This window comes from Lithobates pipiens, unplaced genomic scaffold (genome assembly GCF_037356315.1).
Source record: "Lithobates pipiens isolate NorthernLeopardFrog02 unplaced genomic scaffold, aLitPip1_a1.2 Scaffold_16, whole genome shotgun sequence".
NCBI classification, from domain to species: Eukaryota; Metazoa; Chordata; class Amphibia; order Anura; family Ranidae; genus Lithobates; species Lithobates pipiens.
In genome coordinates, this window is record NW_027507748.1 from 221,610,987 (window position 1) to 221,627,126 (window position 16,140).

Here is a 16,140-nt window from a genome sequence, read left to right on the forward strand (position 1 = left end):
AGCCTTGCCAAGAAATCATATTCTTCTTGATCAGCACCATCCTGCATTAAAGCTAGGATTGGTGGTAGGTTGAGTGTGTCCCCCATCATCACAGTATCGAGTGTGGAGCTGCTTTATTGCTTGGCCATAAAATCCAATGCGCAGTGTTCCCCTCTAGACCCATCTTGATGGGAGGAAGAACCAGGGGCATGACCAGGAAAATATTGCCAAAGTGCAGATTTTGGTTGTGCAATAAAGCAGTTCAAAGTCAATTCAATGTGCCATCCATTCCAGCCTTAATGCAGGATGGCACCAATCACATCATTGGTCTGCAGTGACTTCCTAAAAGTGACAGTGGACCATGCCTGCACAAAGTAAGTCAGAGCTGTCACTTTAAGTCTCCAGTAGAGGTGCAGGCGACAGGGTGACAACTTACCAACCACAAGTCTTGTAACTTATAACTGGATAGGAGTGGCACAAATAGAGGAACAGATCTCCTCCACTTTCCTCCTGAAGCCTTTCAGTGGCTGGAGGAAAAAAAAAGGAGGAGGAGGAAAAACAGAGGGGGATCAGTTACTCTACATACCGTCCCTCCTCTCCACCTCTTGCTGTGACCAGGCTCCTATGTACACCAATGACCTTCCCTCATCCCCTGTAGATCTGCCAGGTTCCCCCCTCTGGCCTACTGGCTGCTGCCAGGGATGCTTTCTGGATGAAGAGCAGGGCAGGGAGATATTTACCAACCCTTCTTTGCCTTAATTAATAACGTAATTTATAACTCTAAAGACATGCTGGTAGGTTAATTGGATTCTGCATAAAATTGGCACTAGTATAAGTATGAATGTGTGTTAGGGACCTTAGATTGTAAGCTCTTTGAGGGTAGGGACTGATGTTAATGTACAACGAAAATATAAAGCGCTACGTAAATTGACAGCGCTAGACAAGTGCCTGAAATAAAATAAACTAAGGCACAGTAAACTAGGATGTTGGGGTCTGTGTTACACGCAGTCAGCGCTGGTCTCTTTTCTGGGTGCTTGAGCAATATGCCTACTGTACATTGAATGGGGGGGGGGGGGGGGGGGTTATTACATAAGCATTAAAAAAAAACAAAAAAAAAAAACACACATACCAGGGATATGCAATTAGCGGACCTGCAGCTGTTGTAAAACTACAAGTCCCATCATGCCTCTGTCTCTGGGTGTCATGCTTGTGGCTGTCAGAGTCTTGCTATGCCTCATGGGACTTTTAGTTCTGCAACAGCTGGAGGTCTGCTAATTGCATATCCCTGACATATACAGTATAGCTAAAAGCCATAAGGCCATCAATCTGAATGGAAAGGCCTAGCTACTTTCTGGATATGGACAAGCACACCTGTACTACATTAATGATTGGGTGAATTCACAGAACCGATTTAAGGTGTCTGTCTTCCTTATCCTCTTATAGGGTATATCAGGCCTTTCTATTCAGGTTGATGTAATTAATGGATTTTAGCTATACTGTATATGTTAGGACTGCACCGATATCTGTTTTTAGGAGCGAGTACCGATACTTGTGCTCATGTACTTGCTGATACTAATTATTACTGTGCGGTGGGATTCGAGCCCATACAAAAAGATTGGGCTCAAATCGCACTGCAAAGAATTGCATGCAATTTGAAAATGGAATGCTGCGAGATTCCTCTCCGAATCACAAGGTTTCCTCCAGCGCTCCTGTGCAAAATCAGGCTCAAATCACTATGACAAGCCTGGGTTCACAAAGGAGTGGTGCAGGAAACCACATTCGATTTGAAGAGGAATTGCGCCAAATTCTTGTTCAAATCACATGCAATTTGAGCCCATTCATTTTGTAAGGGCTCAAATTGCACCACAAAAGGTATCGGTTTTAGTCATTGAAAAATTTGCATGAGTTTAGCATCGACATGGATATAGGTGCACCCCTAGTATATGTTTGTTCTTAAAGTATAAGTTCACCTTTACAGAAAATCTGTAAGGTGAACTTACACTGGACCCCCTTCCCCATATTGCTCCCTCAGTACCACTGACCTCAAGTGGCGTGATCTCACGCAGTGACACATTGCCTATTTACCGATCCAGGGCTTTGAAATCCCCACAGTTTCCTCTCCTCTTCTCCCCTTGCTGCCAGGACAGGTTCTGATTGGTTGGTGCCATATATGTGATGGCACCGACCAATTAAAATGCCTCCTATACGTACCTTCAAAAGGTACATTCAGAAGATTAAGCCACAGGAATTTCATATGCATGGACCAGTAAATCGGCTAAACGATGTGTCACAGCGGAAAACCGCAGCACTCAAGGTCATTAGGGCCAGGGGAGGATGGGTTTAGGGTCCAGTGTAAAAGAGTGGTTACTGCCCCCACCTGTAACTGGTCACTGCAGCAAAGAGCATTGGAAAGAACACATAAAAATAACAGACATTCCACGCTCAACTTACCGACCACCCTGTGACCAACCAAATTGGCCCGTCAAGCAGTACGCGTCAAAGTCAAGGGTTTAGTTGCACACATTTACAAATACATGCATAAGCCACAAAGACCCAGCAAGGCACTCCATTTTCTGTGGACCTAAACTCTAATTTATGTGAGTCTCCAACAGTGGAAGCACATGCATTTAGAGGAACAGGTGAAGGGCAGTTAAATTGGCCAGGCAACCCACTGACACTTTTACAGCCATGGTGCTATGGGCTGGGTGTTCAGTGTGCCCCAATGCCTTCAAGAAGGGATGGTCTCCCTTCTGGTTTATCTGCCGTCCACCTGCATGTGCTTCCATTGCTGGATATGCACAAACTAGAGCGGGGATCACCAACCTTTAGATCACGGAGTTAACTGGTAGATCGCAGTATGGGCTTGCTGACCTACCATTCCAGAGCATCAAACTGAGTACAATGTAGAGAGGCTATTTGTGAAGTTGGAGCTGTAGTAGGGGGCAATAAGCTGATGCCTCCTCTGTAGTGCTGGCTCTTGTCCAATGCAGAGGGATACTAACTGCACTCCACCTCTTATCCCAGGTAGCGGTCTTCAAAGTGGTGCCAGCAGCAGGAAACAAGAGATCCTCAGGTCAGTGTGAAGCAATACACTGGGCATAATAGTATTGGGCTGCTTTCATACTGATGAGCTACAGTTTACCCACAACACGGGTGCAGTGCACTTGCAGCTTTCCTTCAGGTTTGCTGCATTTAGCCATAGACTTCTATTCTATCCTGCAGGTTTGGTGCACTTTCTGAAAGCAGTTCACTCGCAAGTAGAGCAGGCACTGCTACGCCTCAAAAAAGCAATCCTGGTGTGTTTGACAGGTGGCGATAGGTTACCTCCTCACCACGCGATTTAAACCCATGATTGCCATGCAAAGAATTTGATTACAACACAGTAGTTAGAGGTTTAAAGCGGAGGTCCACCCTAAAGTGGACCTTCCGCTCATTGGAATCCTCCCCCCCTCCGGCGCCACAATTGGCACCTTTCAGGGGGGAGGGGGGTGCAGGTACCTGTACAGTACAGGTATCTGCAACCACTTCCTGGGTAGCTCTCTGCGGAAAGGGGCGTAGATTACGCCCCTTTCCGAAGGTCCCCCGCTGCCTGCTGGGAAACACACAGATCCCAGAGGCAGCGGGTCCAGCCTCATTGCGCAGCGCGACTCGCACACGCGCAGTAGGGAACCGGGAAATTAAGCCGAAAGGCTCCACTTCCTGATTACCATACCCAAGATGGCGGCAACAGCACCCGAGAGACGATCGGCTTCGGGTGACGACATCGCGGGCGCGCTGGACAGGTAAGTGTCACTATTTTAAAAAAAGTCAGCAGCTGCAGTATTTGTAGCTGCTGGCTTTAAAAAAAAAAAAAAAAACGCACACTCCCGGCGGACTCCCACTTTAAAGTGCAAGTAAACCCCCTCATCGTTTTCAGCCAAGGAAGCTGTGATCTTTGCCTCTGTTTAATCTATAACTGCCATGGTGCTGTACATGTGATCAGTTATGACACCAGCCATTGGATGGTGTGACAGTTTGGCTGAGAAGACAACCAATGGGAAGTATTACATTTCTCCGGCACGTGCAGGAAATGAAACCGTTTTATGGATGGGTTTACTGCAGCTTCAAATCAGGTGTGACGAGACACTGTATCCCGACAAAGATGAGCTCTGGCGTGTTTGCACACCCCACCAGAAAGCTGGCACTGCGCTAATCACAGGCAGCGAGACATAGTCCCGATACGTGGCTGCAGAGATCAATAAATATTTCACTGCCTGTGATTAGCGCAACGACGTCCTGGCGGGCAATATGGGAGAAGTCAAAGATCTCCACATCTATAAGGTTGCCTATCCCTGAACTAGATTTTAGGTCCACAGAAAATGGGGTGCCTTGCTGGAGCTCTGCCTTTGCAAATGTGTGCAACTAGACCCCTGTCTTTGACGCATACTGCTCGACCGGTTAATTCGGTTGGTCGCAGGCTGGCCAGTAAGTTGAGCGTGGAAATGTCTGTTATTTTGATGAGAGGGGGTCCAGTGTAAGTTCGTCTTACAGATTTTCTGTAAAGGTGAACTTAGCCTTTAATGTTTTTTATAATAAGCATGCAATTTTTACCATACAAATTCTCTCACATACGTGCTATCAAAGTCCAACTTTTATTATTTATTTTGTGCGCCAGGACAGTTTTTAGGCTTCACAGCATTTAGTGAAATCACTGGTGAATGCACACTGAACCGGCGGCACGCCGATGCAAAGCGCCATGCTACAATCACGACTACCATGTAGGGATGAGCCCTGGCATGTTCGCATGCTCCACGTGAAGAGCCCGCCAGGAAGTCAGCGCAGCACTGCGCTAATCACAGGCAGCGAGACATCGCCTGATCTTTGCAGCCGCACATTGGGGAAATGTCTCCCTGCCTGTGATTAGTGCAGCACCGACATCCTGGCGGACTCTTCACGTGGAGCAATGCGAATACGCCGGAGCTCATCCTTACTACCGTGCACGGCGGGAGAGCGGAGACCTGGAAGGAAGACTGTGTAAAGTTGAAAGTGGTTGCAGCGGTGACACCACTGAGAGGAGGGGCCTTTGTTGGAAAGGTAAGTGTGCCATAATGTGCTAGTATGCAGTACATACTAGCATATTACAGCATTAACCTGTTCTCAGCTGCTTTGAAAAAAAATAGATAAATCCTGAAGATTTTTTTTAAATAGGGGGGGGGGGCAAGGAAGATTGAGAAGCAGTTTTGTTTTAACACGGTAACGCTTCAATGGGGTTCTGGTGATTGGGTTTAATACATAAAAGACAGCTGCACGTATTTACAGAAAAAAAAAAATGGAGGAATAATAAAAATGGCAGCAGTAATACGAAGCCTCTCCGGGGCAATCCGTACAATACATGTCAGCTGTGTCTCGGGGAAAGTTGACAAGCAGAGGCCTAGTCATGGCACCGCGGGCTCTGCAACCTCACGAGGCCTGCCTGAGGCGCACACAAGGCCGTTGGCCAGTACGAGGCCTCCGCTCCTCGTCTGACGACCTGTCCTCTGCTCGGAGCCCTGGCTTGTGTGGCCTTCCCCCCCTCATGTGTGCAGTCAGACGCCGCTCGTCATTCACTCACCGTCAACGTGTCATCGATAAACAAGGGAATCTGCCTGGTATCGAAGGGGAATTCCTCCTCTCCGTCCCTACAAACCGCGACCAGCCTCGCCATCTCTGCCACTTCTCGCAGATCCTGCCTGAACCACAGCAGATTACAGTGTCGTAAACAGCGAGTGGACAACCCCGCCCTCAAACCCCTCCCTAGTCTGTCCGTCCGCCGCCGCGGATTCGACACGTCAACGACGCTTCCGTATGCGAGCCGAGCTACAACTTCCAGTTCACCTCACGTCAGTTACCGGGGGGGAATTTTTAAAGTGTCGGTTAGTTGGCCGTTTATTGAGAGCGACTAAGCTGTACGGGGAAAATGAAACGAATTTACTGTTTGGCGAATCTGCGGGCTCTGCACACGTCCTGTTTGAATGCAAAAACTTTATTTTGACGAGTTCTGGTGGAAACGAACAGAAAGTTCCAGTATTCAAATACTGCTAGTTGAGCTGTTTTCCAGTCCAGTTGAATTGGTTGTAACTGTTGCAGTGTTTTGCATTAGTTATGGCTGGGTTTAATTTAGTCTGCCCTTTTTTTCCAAGTATTGTCTATAGTATACTGAGTGTTTATGGTCAATTAAAGAAGAGCTGACATTTTCATCATACGGCATGTTTATCTAGCCCGTATACTATTTATTGCCATTTCACCAGCCTGTGGGTGGTGTGCAGCATGGTGCAGCGGCAACAATTCCCACAGTCAGGTGCAAAATAAACTTGTATTGCAACAACAAACCTGGCGGGAGACTGCCCACTTGGGTGCACTCTAGGGTTGCCACCACATCCCTTTAAACCCAAACAAATATGAATTACACAGGTTCTGAGCCTAATTTAATGCAGATAAGGCACTGGGTGAGCTTAATTATTACCATAATCAGTCACAGAACCTGTGTAATTAATATGTATTTGGGTTCAAGGGGATGAGGTGGCAACCCTAGTGTACTCAGTTTTTCAGTGATGTAAACAAAGCTTTTCCACCCAGCTGCCAGACTGATAGCATCTGTGGAAAGTGGCAGAATGCAGCCTGGCCATCTAGCACCCAGTCGGAAAGGTGCCTAGAAGAGCAGCAAACCTACACTTTTTCTCCTCATCAGGAACCTCACCCTACCGCTGTTAGGGCTCATTTACACTTGCTTCGGCTTCAACAAACATTAACGGCTAGTTTACACTTGCTTCAAAACATGGCTTCGGACACGCTTTGCTAAAGGTCTCTGAACACCAGTCAAAGCTCCTGTCAATTAAATAAAATGGTTAGCTTACAGTTGTGTTTACACCTTGCTTTGCTTCGGCTTCTCTTCAAAAATTCTACCTCATGTAGCTTTAGTGGTGCTTCAAAGCCTCCATAGAAGTCTATGCTGAAGCTCGCTGGAAGCCCCATTGAAGCTCCACAAAAGCCTAATCGAAGCACCAAGCAAAAGCAAGGTGTAAACAGGACTGTAAGCTAACCATTTTATTTAGTGACAGGAGCTCTGACTGCCCTTCAGAGAGCTTTAACAAAGCCTGTCTTAAGCCATGTTTTGAAGCAAGTGTAAATTAGCCCCTACTGTCCCTAACAGATGGAGTACCTGTCCCTACATTGCCAACTTGCAAAATGCAAGCCGGAGCCAGGGCACTAAGTAGGTTATGCCCAATCTGAGATAGCCACATGAGGAGGCAGCATCCAGTAGGACAGCTTCCCCAGTGAGTCAGGAAATCCCAGAAGAACTCTTTTCCTCTCGACTTCTTCTCCAGCAACAGTGTCACTGCAGAAGAGCACCACCAGCAGTGGATAAAATATACTTTGTCGGCTTACAAGCCTAGCTAGTAAAAATGGGACTTGTTGCCAAAGTTATTAATAGGAAAGAAATCATAGGGACAGTATATTTTTTAAAGGGAGCATTACCCCAACATTTCAGATTCCTGATATGTCTATTGTACCACATACTCCTGTTATAAAGTAAGTAGGCAGGATGAAAATGTCTGTGTATATAGTAAGCCGATCTGCCACCAGCCCAGGCTAAGGAAAGGGTTAAGCATATTTAGCTTAGTTCTCAGGCTTTTGGTTTTGGTGGGCCCACCTATTGTATAAAAAGGAGAAAGATAAGATTGGGGGAGCCAGAGAACATGACGTGGGTATTGGTGGACTGTAGACTCACCTGTGAGCCCAAGTGTGGCACTGAAAAGACCGGGAAACAGGGAGAGCATCAAAGCCATGGACATTATGGACTCTCACCTCACTGAGGTATGCCTGGGCCACTACACTGTCTTAGTTAGGCTTAGGGAAAGGATGTTATTCGTTTTGTGCTGTCATGCTGCATTTTTACAGTAAATTTGCGTTAACTGTTCTGAGCCTGGTCTGAAGTTATTCAAAAGGGTGCAAGTTGGTTCTGGTGTGTTCCAAAGTATCTGGGTCTGTATTTGCACTATAGGGTATGAAGTAACATTACTACAGGAAGGTTAACTCAGAAAGGACCAGAAGACAAGTATAGTTGCTCTGAGTAACTAAGCATGAGTAACTAAGCAAAACAAGCTACAAGCAACCAGTCGTTAGGCGTAGTACCTACTGAGGTGGCAGGTCCTCCAGTATTGAGAGTGCCAGTGTTCTGACTCCCTCCCTAGCAGTCTGTCTACTATAGCAACCATGAGCAGACTAGTGTTACGGAGATCTATGGCCTAGTCATGAGGTATGGGAGGGAAAGAGTTAAGTGAGAGCACGCATGAGGTCAACGTTGGGTGGATTGGGTGCAGACACAGCACTTTTCAGAGGAACGTTGCATTTATTACTGCACACAATGAAGGCTCATCTCTAAGTCCGGGAAATGCCTTAAAGTGGTTGTTAAGCCACATGTACATATTTATACCATCAGCGCTGTCTCTTAATGTAGTGCCCCTGTGTGTGTGATTTTCTTTGAAAAGTAAGTAAATTATACCTAATTTCTGTGTGCCGACTGGTGCTCACATGACCGGTCGGCTCTCTCCTCCTCCCCTCCCAACTGACGTCAGTGGGGGAATCTCGGCCCGCCCACTGCATCTGTCAGACAGGAAGAGGAGAGAGCCGGATGGTCACATGAGTGCCGACAGGCGCTCAGACATGAGGTATAAATGGATTTAAAACAAAACAATTAAACACATGGGGGGACACTGCATTAAGAGACAGCACTGATAGTATAAATATGTACATGTTATTTCAGCAGCAGGAGGGGGGCACTGTCACTAGCTGACAGGCAGGGAGGACAAGAGAGCTGCGAATGACAGAGGCACATAAACTGACCACGGTGTCGGGGCTCAGCACCCGTGATTAACCGTGGTCAGTTTACAGTGGGAGGGTAGAAACTGGCAGAATCTGCCAGGTCATTCAGGTGGCCAAATTACACAGCACAAGCACTGTGCTGTGCTGTATAACATGCTTTAAATGGACAGGATCTTTTTTTTATAATTTTATTTTAGGATAACAAACGCTTTAATTTCAGATTTTTCACATGTCTTGGCCTGCTCCCTGGCATTGATAAGCATGCTCCACATGAGAGGTATCCATACAAGCACATGCTCAGATGATCCTACCCCCAACAACTATCCTGTTATCTTTATATTGCTTTCTTTGTGTGAAATACCTGGTGATCCTGCCAGTTCTTTTCATGTACTTGGTGAACACTGGAATTTTGTGGAGTCCTCTCTTGCACCTCCTGCAAACACACCTGAAGGTCGAAGAAAGGAAGGGTGACCCCTGGAAGTCGCACATCTATGCTGTCCTGCTGCAATGAAGTGGCAACCTCACCTTGGACTCAGATCAGTCCACGCCCCCAACGTATTTCACTCTGCCCCCCCCGGAAGCTTAGTCATGGGGATTATCACTCCTGAAGGTGGAGACAGAATGTGAGGGCATCGAGTGGCATAAATGCCAGAGTAGCTGGCTGGTGAAGTCTGCTCTTTAGGTGGATGAAGCTGGGGGTCACAGTCCTAAGAACAGGATACTAAAAGAGCTTGGCACCAGGGCAGGAGATAGAAGCAGAGCCAGTTTGCAGGAGGCGACCAGTGGCAGCCAGGCAACAAGGGGCCGAGTCAGCAGGCAGAGCAAGTCCAGGATGCAGGCCAAGGTCGGTAACAGCCAGGAAGCACAGTACAGAATTAGCAGGCAAAGACAAGTACAGTAAACAGGCCGAGGTCAGAGAGATCAGATGAACAAGGTTATGCAGTAGCAAAGGCAATGTCCAGGGGAACATGGGGCATATACAGGTAAGCAGGTTCAATGTATCGGGCCTCAGGAATACAGGTACAAGCTGAAGACCATTCAGCAACTGCTTATGGTAACAGACTAGTTTAAATAGGCCACTGGGCGTAAAGTACACACAGTAATTCGTATGCACGCGGGTGCACGTAGCTACGTGTGCAAGTGTGAGCATGAATGTGAGGATGATGAACTGGAATAGTATATATATTGCCTCTTTGCTTAGAAGTATTTGCATGTAAGCAATGCACACAGGCACTAATGTGAGAATAAGCCCACACTGGTTTTCTGGTGCTGGTCATCTGGTTTACCTTACAGGCCCAATGCTTTCCTTTTTAAAACTGACCACACTAGGCACAAGAGCACATTCATCCCAGCATGGTCAGTTTTGTGTCTGTGCTGGGAGCTCAGCCTGCCTGTCCTGCAGTGGTAAGACTTGCTCTGATATGCCCCCCTGCACAGCTAAACACTAGGAAGATCAGTGCACTGCTGTTCTTCTGCCTCCTGCAGTCACCGCCCCCAGCTTTCCATGCACATGAGAACAGAGGCCATGTGATCAATTCAGTGGTGTCTGTTCACATATAATTGCTCAGGCACTTGTAGCCTGACTCTCCAAAAGCTACATGAGCTACTATACTGGGAATAATTAAATCAGATCAGTTATTTTCTGTGACAGGTACGGCCAGGTATTTTAAGTCAACTGCAGATAGGAAGCATGGACAAATCTTTGGCAGGCCAACACTAGCCACAGCTTTTTACATGTGATTGCAGATGGTGGTTAGGCATGGTTGTGCATCCATGGAAGCAGACAATTCAAGTTAAGGGCAGCACATCCATCCCTAAGCACAGGTAATCACTCCATGTGCTATTACATATGAAAAGCTGTGGACAGTCTGTAAATGATTTGTACAGGCTTCCTGTCCACACCTGATAAAAAATAAAAAAAAACACCTGGCCATACACACTACAAAATTACACTGACCTGGGTGGTGGTGTGCATAAACCCTAAGCCTGTGGTAAAGTTTTGTATATACTTATGTAACAGGAACAATGGGGGAAAAAAGGGACCTAAAACTAACATGCAACTAACTCTTACTAAAATTTGCATTGTTAGCATGCTAAATAAGGAATATTTCCATATTATCTAAGCCAATGGGGGCATAGAAATACATGTGTTTTATATTTTTTGAAACACCCATACACTATACTCATGTTTATGCAAGCACCAGAATATACCCCAGTATAGTCGCACACAGCCATTCATGGCTATGGGCGGATGTATGCAGCACCTGAGCATTCCAGGCGAGGAAAATGCGCTACGTTTTTTTAATTTCATGTGTTCAGGCACCTATGTGCAAGAAGCCATATTCTTCTGCAATACAAGTCTGTAACTCTGTCTTAGGACACTTGTGCTGAAGGAGGTCAGCATGGGGCATTGGAGTATGAAAGCAGGAAGCAGTTTTTGTTTTTTTTTCCAATGAGAGCGATGCATTTTCAACAAAACATCAGGTCATAAATTAAAACATGCAGGGGTATAGGACTATAAAGAAATAAAAAAGGTTTAATACTTTAATTAGGTTATAAATATAGGGAAAACTATGAGCACAACCAGAGGGAGGATATGGTAAATCAATGAGAACCTCAAGACTTAGCCCTTGTACACACGGTCGGATCGTGATGTCGGATAATCCGACCGTGTGTGGGCTCCATCTGACTTTTTCCATCGGAATGTCCGACCAACAAAGTTTGAGAGCTGGATATAAAATTTCTGACAACAAAATCCGGTCTGACTTTTTCCGATTCTCTACAAACAATTCCGATCGGACAAAGTGCCATGCATGCTCAGATCAATATACGAGACAAAGCCATTGCCTACTAGTCTGAACGTAGTCCTGTCGTAACGAACAAACGTCAACACGTTCTGAACGATCAGATTTTCCGTCAACTTTGTCCGACCGTGTGTATGCAACACCAGTTTCGGAAAAAATCTGATGGATTTTGTGGTCGGAATGTCCGACCATGTGTACAAGGGCTTAGAGAAAGGTCACCAACAATGGGAGTGATTTTACATGGAAGGTGCACTGAACAGCAGAAAGATGATGAACCAATAACTCATCTGTCACAAGAGGTAAAAAAAAGAGCCACTACATTAATGGGGCTAACAGAACAAAAGGAGAACAGTCCGAAGAAGGGACCTATGACAACAGGGCCATGTAATAAAGACTCACTGGTCTTCAAGGAAAGGCCTAAGATCTTGTACCAATGAGCCAACTAGGATCAAGGGCTGAGAATTCCATGCCTATGGAGGTTGCCTGACCAGACAATCAATTGCAAATAATGAGACTTACCGGGAAAAGCTGCATCGGCAAATGCATGACAGCCATCAAGGGGTATAAACTGCCTTGTGAGACCACCAGAAAACTCAGAGGTTTTATCCCATAAGGTCCATGGGTCTCAAGGGAAAGGGTGCGTGGGATGCACATTTCTAAGTTATCCAACCCAATCTGAAATGATTTGACAGATTGTTAAGATGGGTCATTGGGAGGTCCACAGTGGGTAAAGACCAATGTTAAGAAATTGCCTCTTATAGGGGAACAGTTCCAAAACATTCTCAGGTGGGGTCTAGAACCCTTTATAGTGCTTCCAATTTACATTGAATACCTCCAATAACTGCTATAGTGGAAAGGTCCTTGCAGCAGTGGGAGCTCTCAAAGACCCAAAGCTGTAGACAGCAGGCTTATCTTCCAAATGGAGGATAGTATGCACTCCATCCATAAGTTCCTAATGACCTTTATCTTCAGAAATATTAATTCAAGATAGTCAGTGTCTAATGGCCTGGCCTGTTTCAAGGCCTTGGTAAGAAAACAGACTTTGCAGGCAATGATGCTGTATCACAATTTGAGTGCTAAGGTCAATTACAGCAAATTATTGGGTGATTAGGCAGAAAAGTTTAGGTCACTGATGACAAAGGAAACACAGCCTCACCTGACAGAGCCAAGGGGAGTCTGATGATGAAGACCATTATAACTGTTGGATCACCCCGTTTCTAGATTGCAGAAAACTGTTTTCTCAGAGCATACAGAGTAGACACTCCCAGAATTGGTAGGGGAATATGGGCTGGGGTGACCCATAGCAGTGCAACTGTGCCCTCTGTTTCCATGTGCAGACGTGTAACTTTCTGTAGTGGTCCGGATGCTTTAGCCTGACCAGCCTTGCTTAATAGAGCGAGTCTTCAGAGGCAGTTTCATGCCTGCAGCCATGCCACAGCTGTGGACCTGTAATGTGCTCTGTGGATAATTTTTGCTAGTACACAGAAGTCAAGAAGGTGCCACAATGCAGAGCCCAGTGTCCCAAGAACACATTCCAGGCTAGCCCTGCACGTTCAGCTCAGCAGGGTCTGGCACCCCAAAGTCTGGCTTAGGAAAGGCCTATCCTTATAGTGGCTATGCAAAGACCAGCTCAAGCAGCTATGTAGAGTGGAATCTTTTTTTCCAAACATATTTTATTGATAATTGCAGTATACAGTTCAACAAACTGATAGCTGTACAGTAAGAAAAAAAATCAAGGTCAAAACAAGACACAAGCAGGGGTTCCAGTTTTGTTACATCACATACTGTACATAATGGCTTATAGGTGAAAGTAGGTATTGAAGCTTAACATAGCCAGGCAGGTGGTGTGGTATGCAGATACAAAAGCCATGTGTAGAAATATGCCATCTACGTAAGATTTCGCCTGGAGCCCAGAGATAAATAAGGAATTAGGACAGGGGGTAATGGTATTTGACAACAGGGGAGGGAGGCTGAGGGGTGTCATGCTTCTGAAAGGTGAAGGACAGATAAAATCTAGTGGTGGAAGGCATGAGGGAAGTATAGTATCGAATTATATGTTCTCTATGGCCAATGGGGTCCTCCTTGCTATGAGCTCTTCCTGGAGACAAGTGCAACCAGCCACTGAAGGGGAAGAAAAAGAGAGAAGAAGGAAGGGGCATGGTAAGAAAACTGGGAACCAAGAAGGTACTCAGGTGGAAATCCTCCTCAGTCTTCCTTTTCTTGTGGTAAGGGGAAGTTGAATAGACCAAATGAGCTGCAAGAGGTAACAGGAGGAGGGGGGTCATTCAGGTATCAGATGTATCAGTTGGTATAATTGGCGGGGGCAGGGTGCCCAGAAGCTAGAGGTAGTGATGAGTTGTCTGGAAGTGAAGCCAGCAGATTCATGTATTTGTGCATTTAGGAGAGTCTTTCGCTATGGAAATAAGCTCTACCATCTCCGCAGTTTTGTTTAGGTGAGTTAACCATTCCGAGATGGAGGATGTGTAGATCCAGCTCCAGTGAATGGGTATGCACATCTTAGCAACATCTACCTTCTATACCTCAAGCGACTTAAAATATGCTTTCGAAGGGAGGGAGGTGTGGTGTAGCAAGTATTGTGGCGGGGAGTAGTCCAAGGTGTAGGACTTCACTTGGGAAATCACAGAGTGGAATCTTGATTGAAATCAATGAAAGAAGAATCCAATAAAAGTCATGCTGAGGAAATTAAAGAATAAAGGCTACCGAAAATTGGTTGGATTTTTCACAGCAGAGCTGAAGAGAAGACATCCATTCTCCTAGGAAACCAGCCAAAACTGAGGTATGCTAGGTAGAGAAGGAGGTTAGCCGGGGATGGCCTACAATTTTTGCCAGCGTTTCATCCTGCTATAGGCAGTAGTATTACTTGACATTATCAGAATCCTTTGTGTGCTTCAATATGACTATTGAAAGAAAAAACATATTCGGTTTGAATAGAGTGGGGAGGAACTAGAATCTTAGGTTCTTGCTGTTTGTATAATCATGAGGGAGAGCTCCCCTTAATTATTCAAAACACAGGGTGGCCCATTGACAGGAAGTGATGGAATTTCCCACGAGGGTATGACTTCAACAAAAACACAATTTAAAGCCCAACTAAATATTTTGTTTAATCAGCAAAATACATTCCAGGTGCATCAAAACAAAAGGTGTTCAAAGTATTATAGAAAGTTTATTTTAATTAGCAGCCACACCTGGAGTAAATAAGCCTGTCCTCTGCCAGCATGCTGCATAAAAGGACATTTGTGTGGATGGGCGGTCTCTCTGCAGAGGTCTAACATACCCCCCACTGAGTCAGAATTAGAGTTCTCCAATCAGCAGCAAGCATGAGCTTTGCTGTCTGTAGAAGTATATATCTGATTTAGAGTGAAAATAATGAAGTAAAAAAAGGTGAACACAAGTATTTTATTTGAAAAAAAAAAAAAAAGATGGCGTTTCTTTGGTAGCCAAAAAGGCTACCATCCCATCACCTATTCTGCTTGAACACCAGGAGTAGATAAGTGACCATTCTTCATTTGCTAAATGCTTTACTTGTTTGGCTAGTCTTCTAGAGCATTTATATTATTCTTGATTATTTGATGAAACACGTCTTATTCTTGTTTTTCTTTTCCCATGTCCCCATGTGCTCAAATTGCTATTGGCCCACTGTAATGGCCTCTCCACAGACCCTTCTTTCATGACTGGTAAATTTTCCCATTTTCATTGGCCCCAAATGTTGCTGTTTTCTGTTTGTCAATTGCATTCCCACTCACTAAATATCTAGTACCGTGACCTCCTATCCTACAAGGATGATAAAGGGGTTTTCCCTTGAACTGGATAACAGACAACATGCTAATAAAAAGGTGCAAGGTCCTGATCCTAACATCAATACTTAATGAGTGGATGACATGAAACAATCTTGTAATCAGTAAAGTTTAAATATCTGACATTGTATAGTAAAGAATTGTTAAAAGCCAGTGACTTACTATAACCCCAATTCCAAAAAAGTTGAGAAGCTATGTAAAATCATTATAAAAACAGAATGCAATGTTGTAAATCTCATAAACCCATATTTTATTCACAATTAAAAAACACATTCAATTTACCATTTTAGGTAATTTTGAAATTGATGGCAGCAACACATCTCAAAAAAGTTGGGACAAGGCCATTTTTCCCACAGTGTAGCATTCCCTCTTCTTTTAACAACACTCTGTAAACGTCTGGGAACTGAGTAGACCAGTTGCTGAAGTTTTAGGAGAGGAATGTTGTCCCATGCATATCTGATATAGGAATCTAACTGCTCAACAGTCCTGGGTCTTCTTTGTCATATTTTTTGTTCCAAGATGTGCCCAATATTTTCAACTGGTGGAAGGTCTGGACTGCAGGCAAGCCAGGTAACTACCCGCACTCTTCTACTACAAAGCCATGCTATTGTCATAGATGCAGTATGCGGTTTAGCATCGTCTTTCTGGAATTTGCGAGGCCTTACCTGAAAAAGAAGTCATCCAGATGATGGGAGCATATG

The 16,140-nt window shown here is 45.2% G+C and overlaps 1 protein-coding gene across 1 annotated transcript in view; it reads right to left on the reverse strand.

Moving 5' to 3' along the window:
- Nucleotides 1-5,736, reverse strand: part of GGNBP2 (gametogenetin binding protein 2) — a 49,613-nt gene extending 43,877 nt beyond the window's left edge. Inside the window, exon 1 of the mRNA XM_077481082.1 lies at nt 5,570-5,736. Coding sequence (XP_077337208.1) covers nt 5,570-5,662 — 93 coding nt within the window. The 5' untranslated portion in view covers nt 5,663-5,736. The remainder of the gene's footprint in view (nt 1-5,569) is intronic.
- Between the last annotated feature and the right edge of the window lie 10,404 nt (nt 5,737-16,140).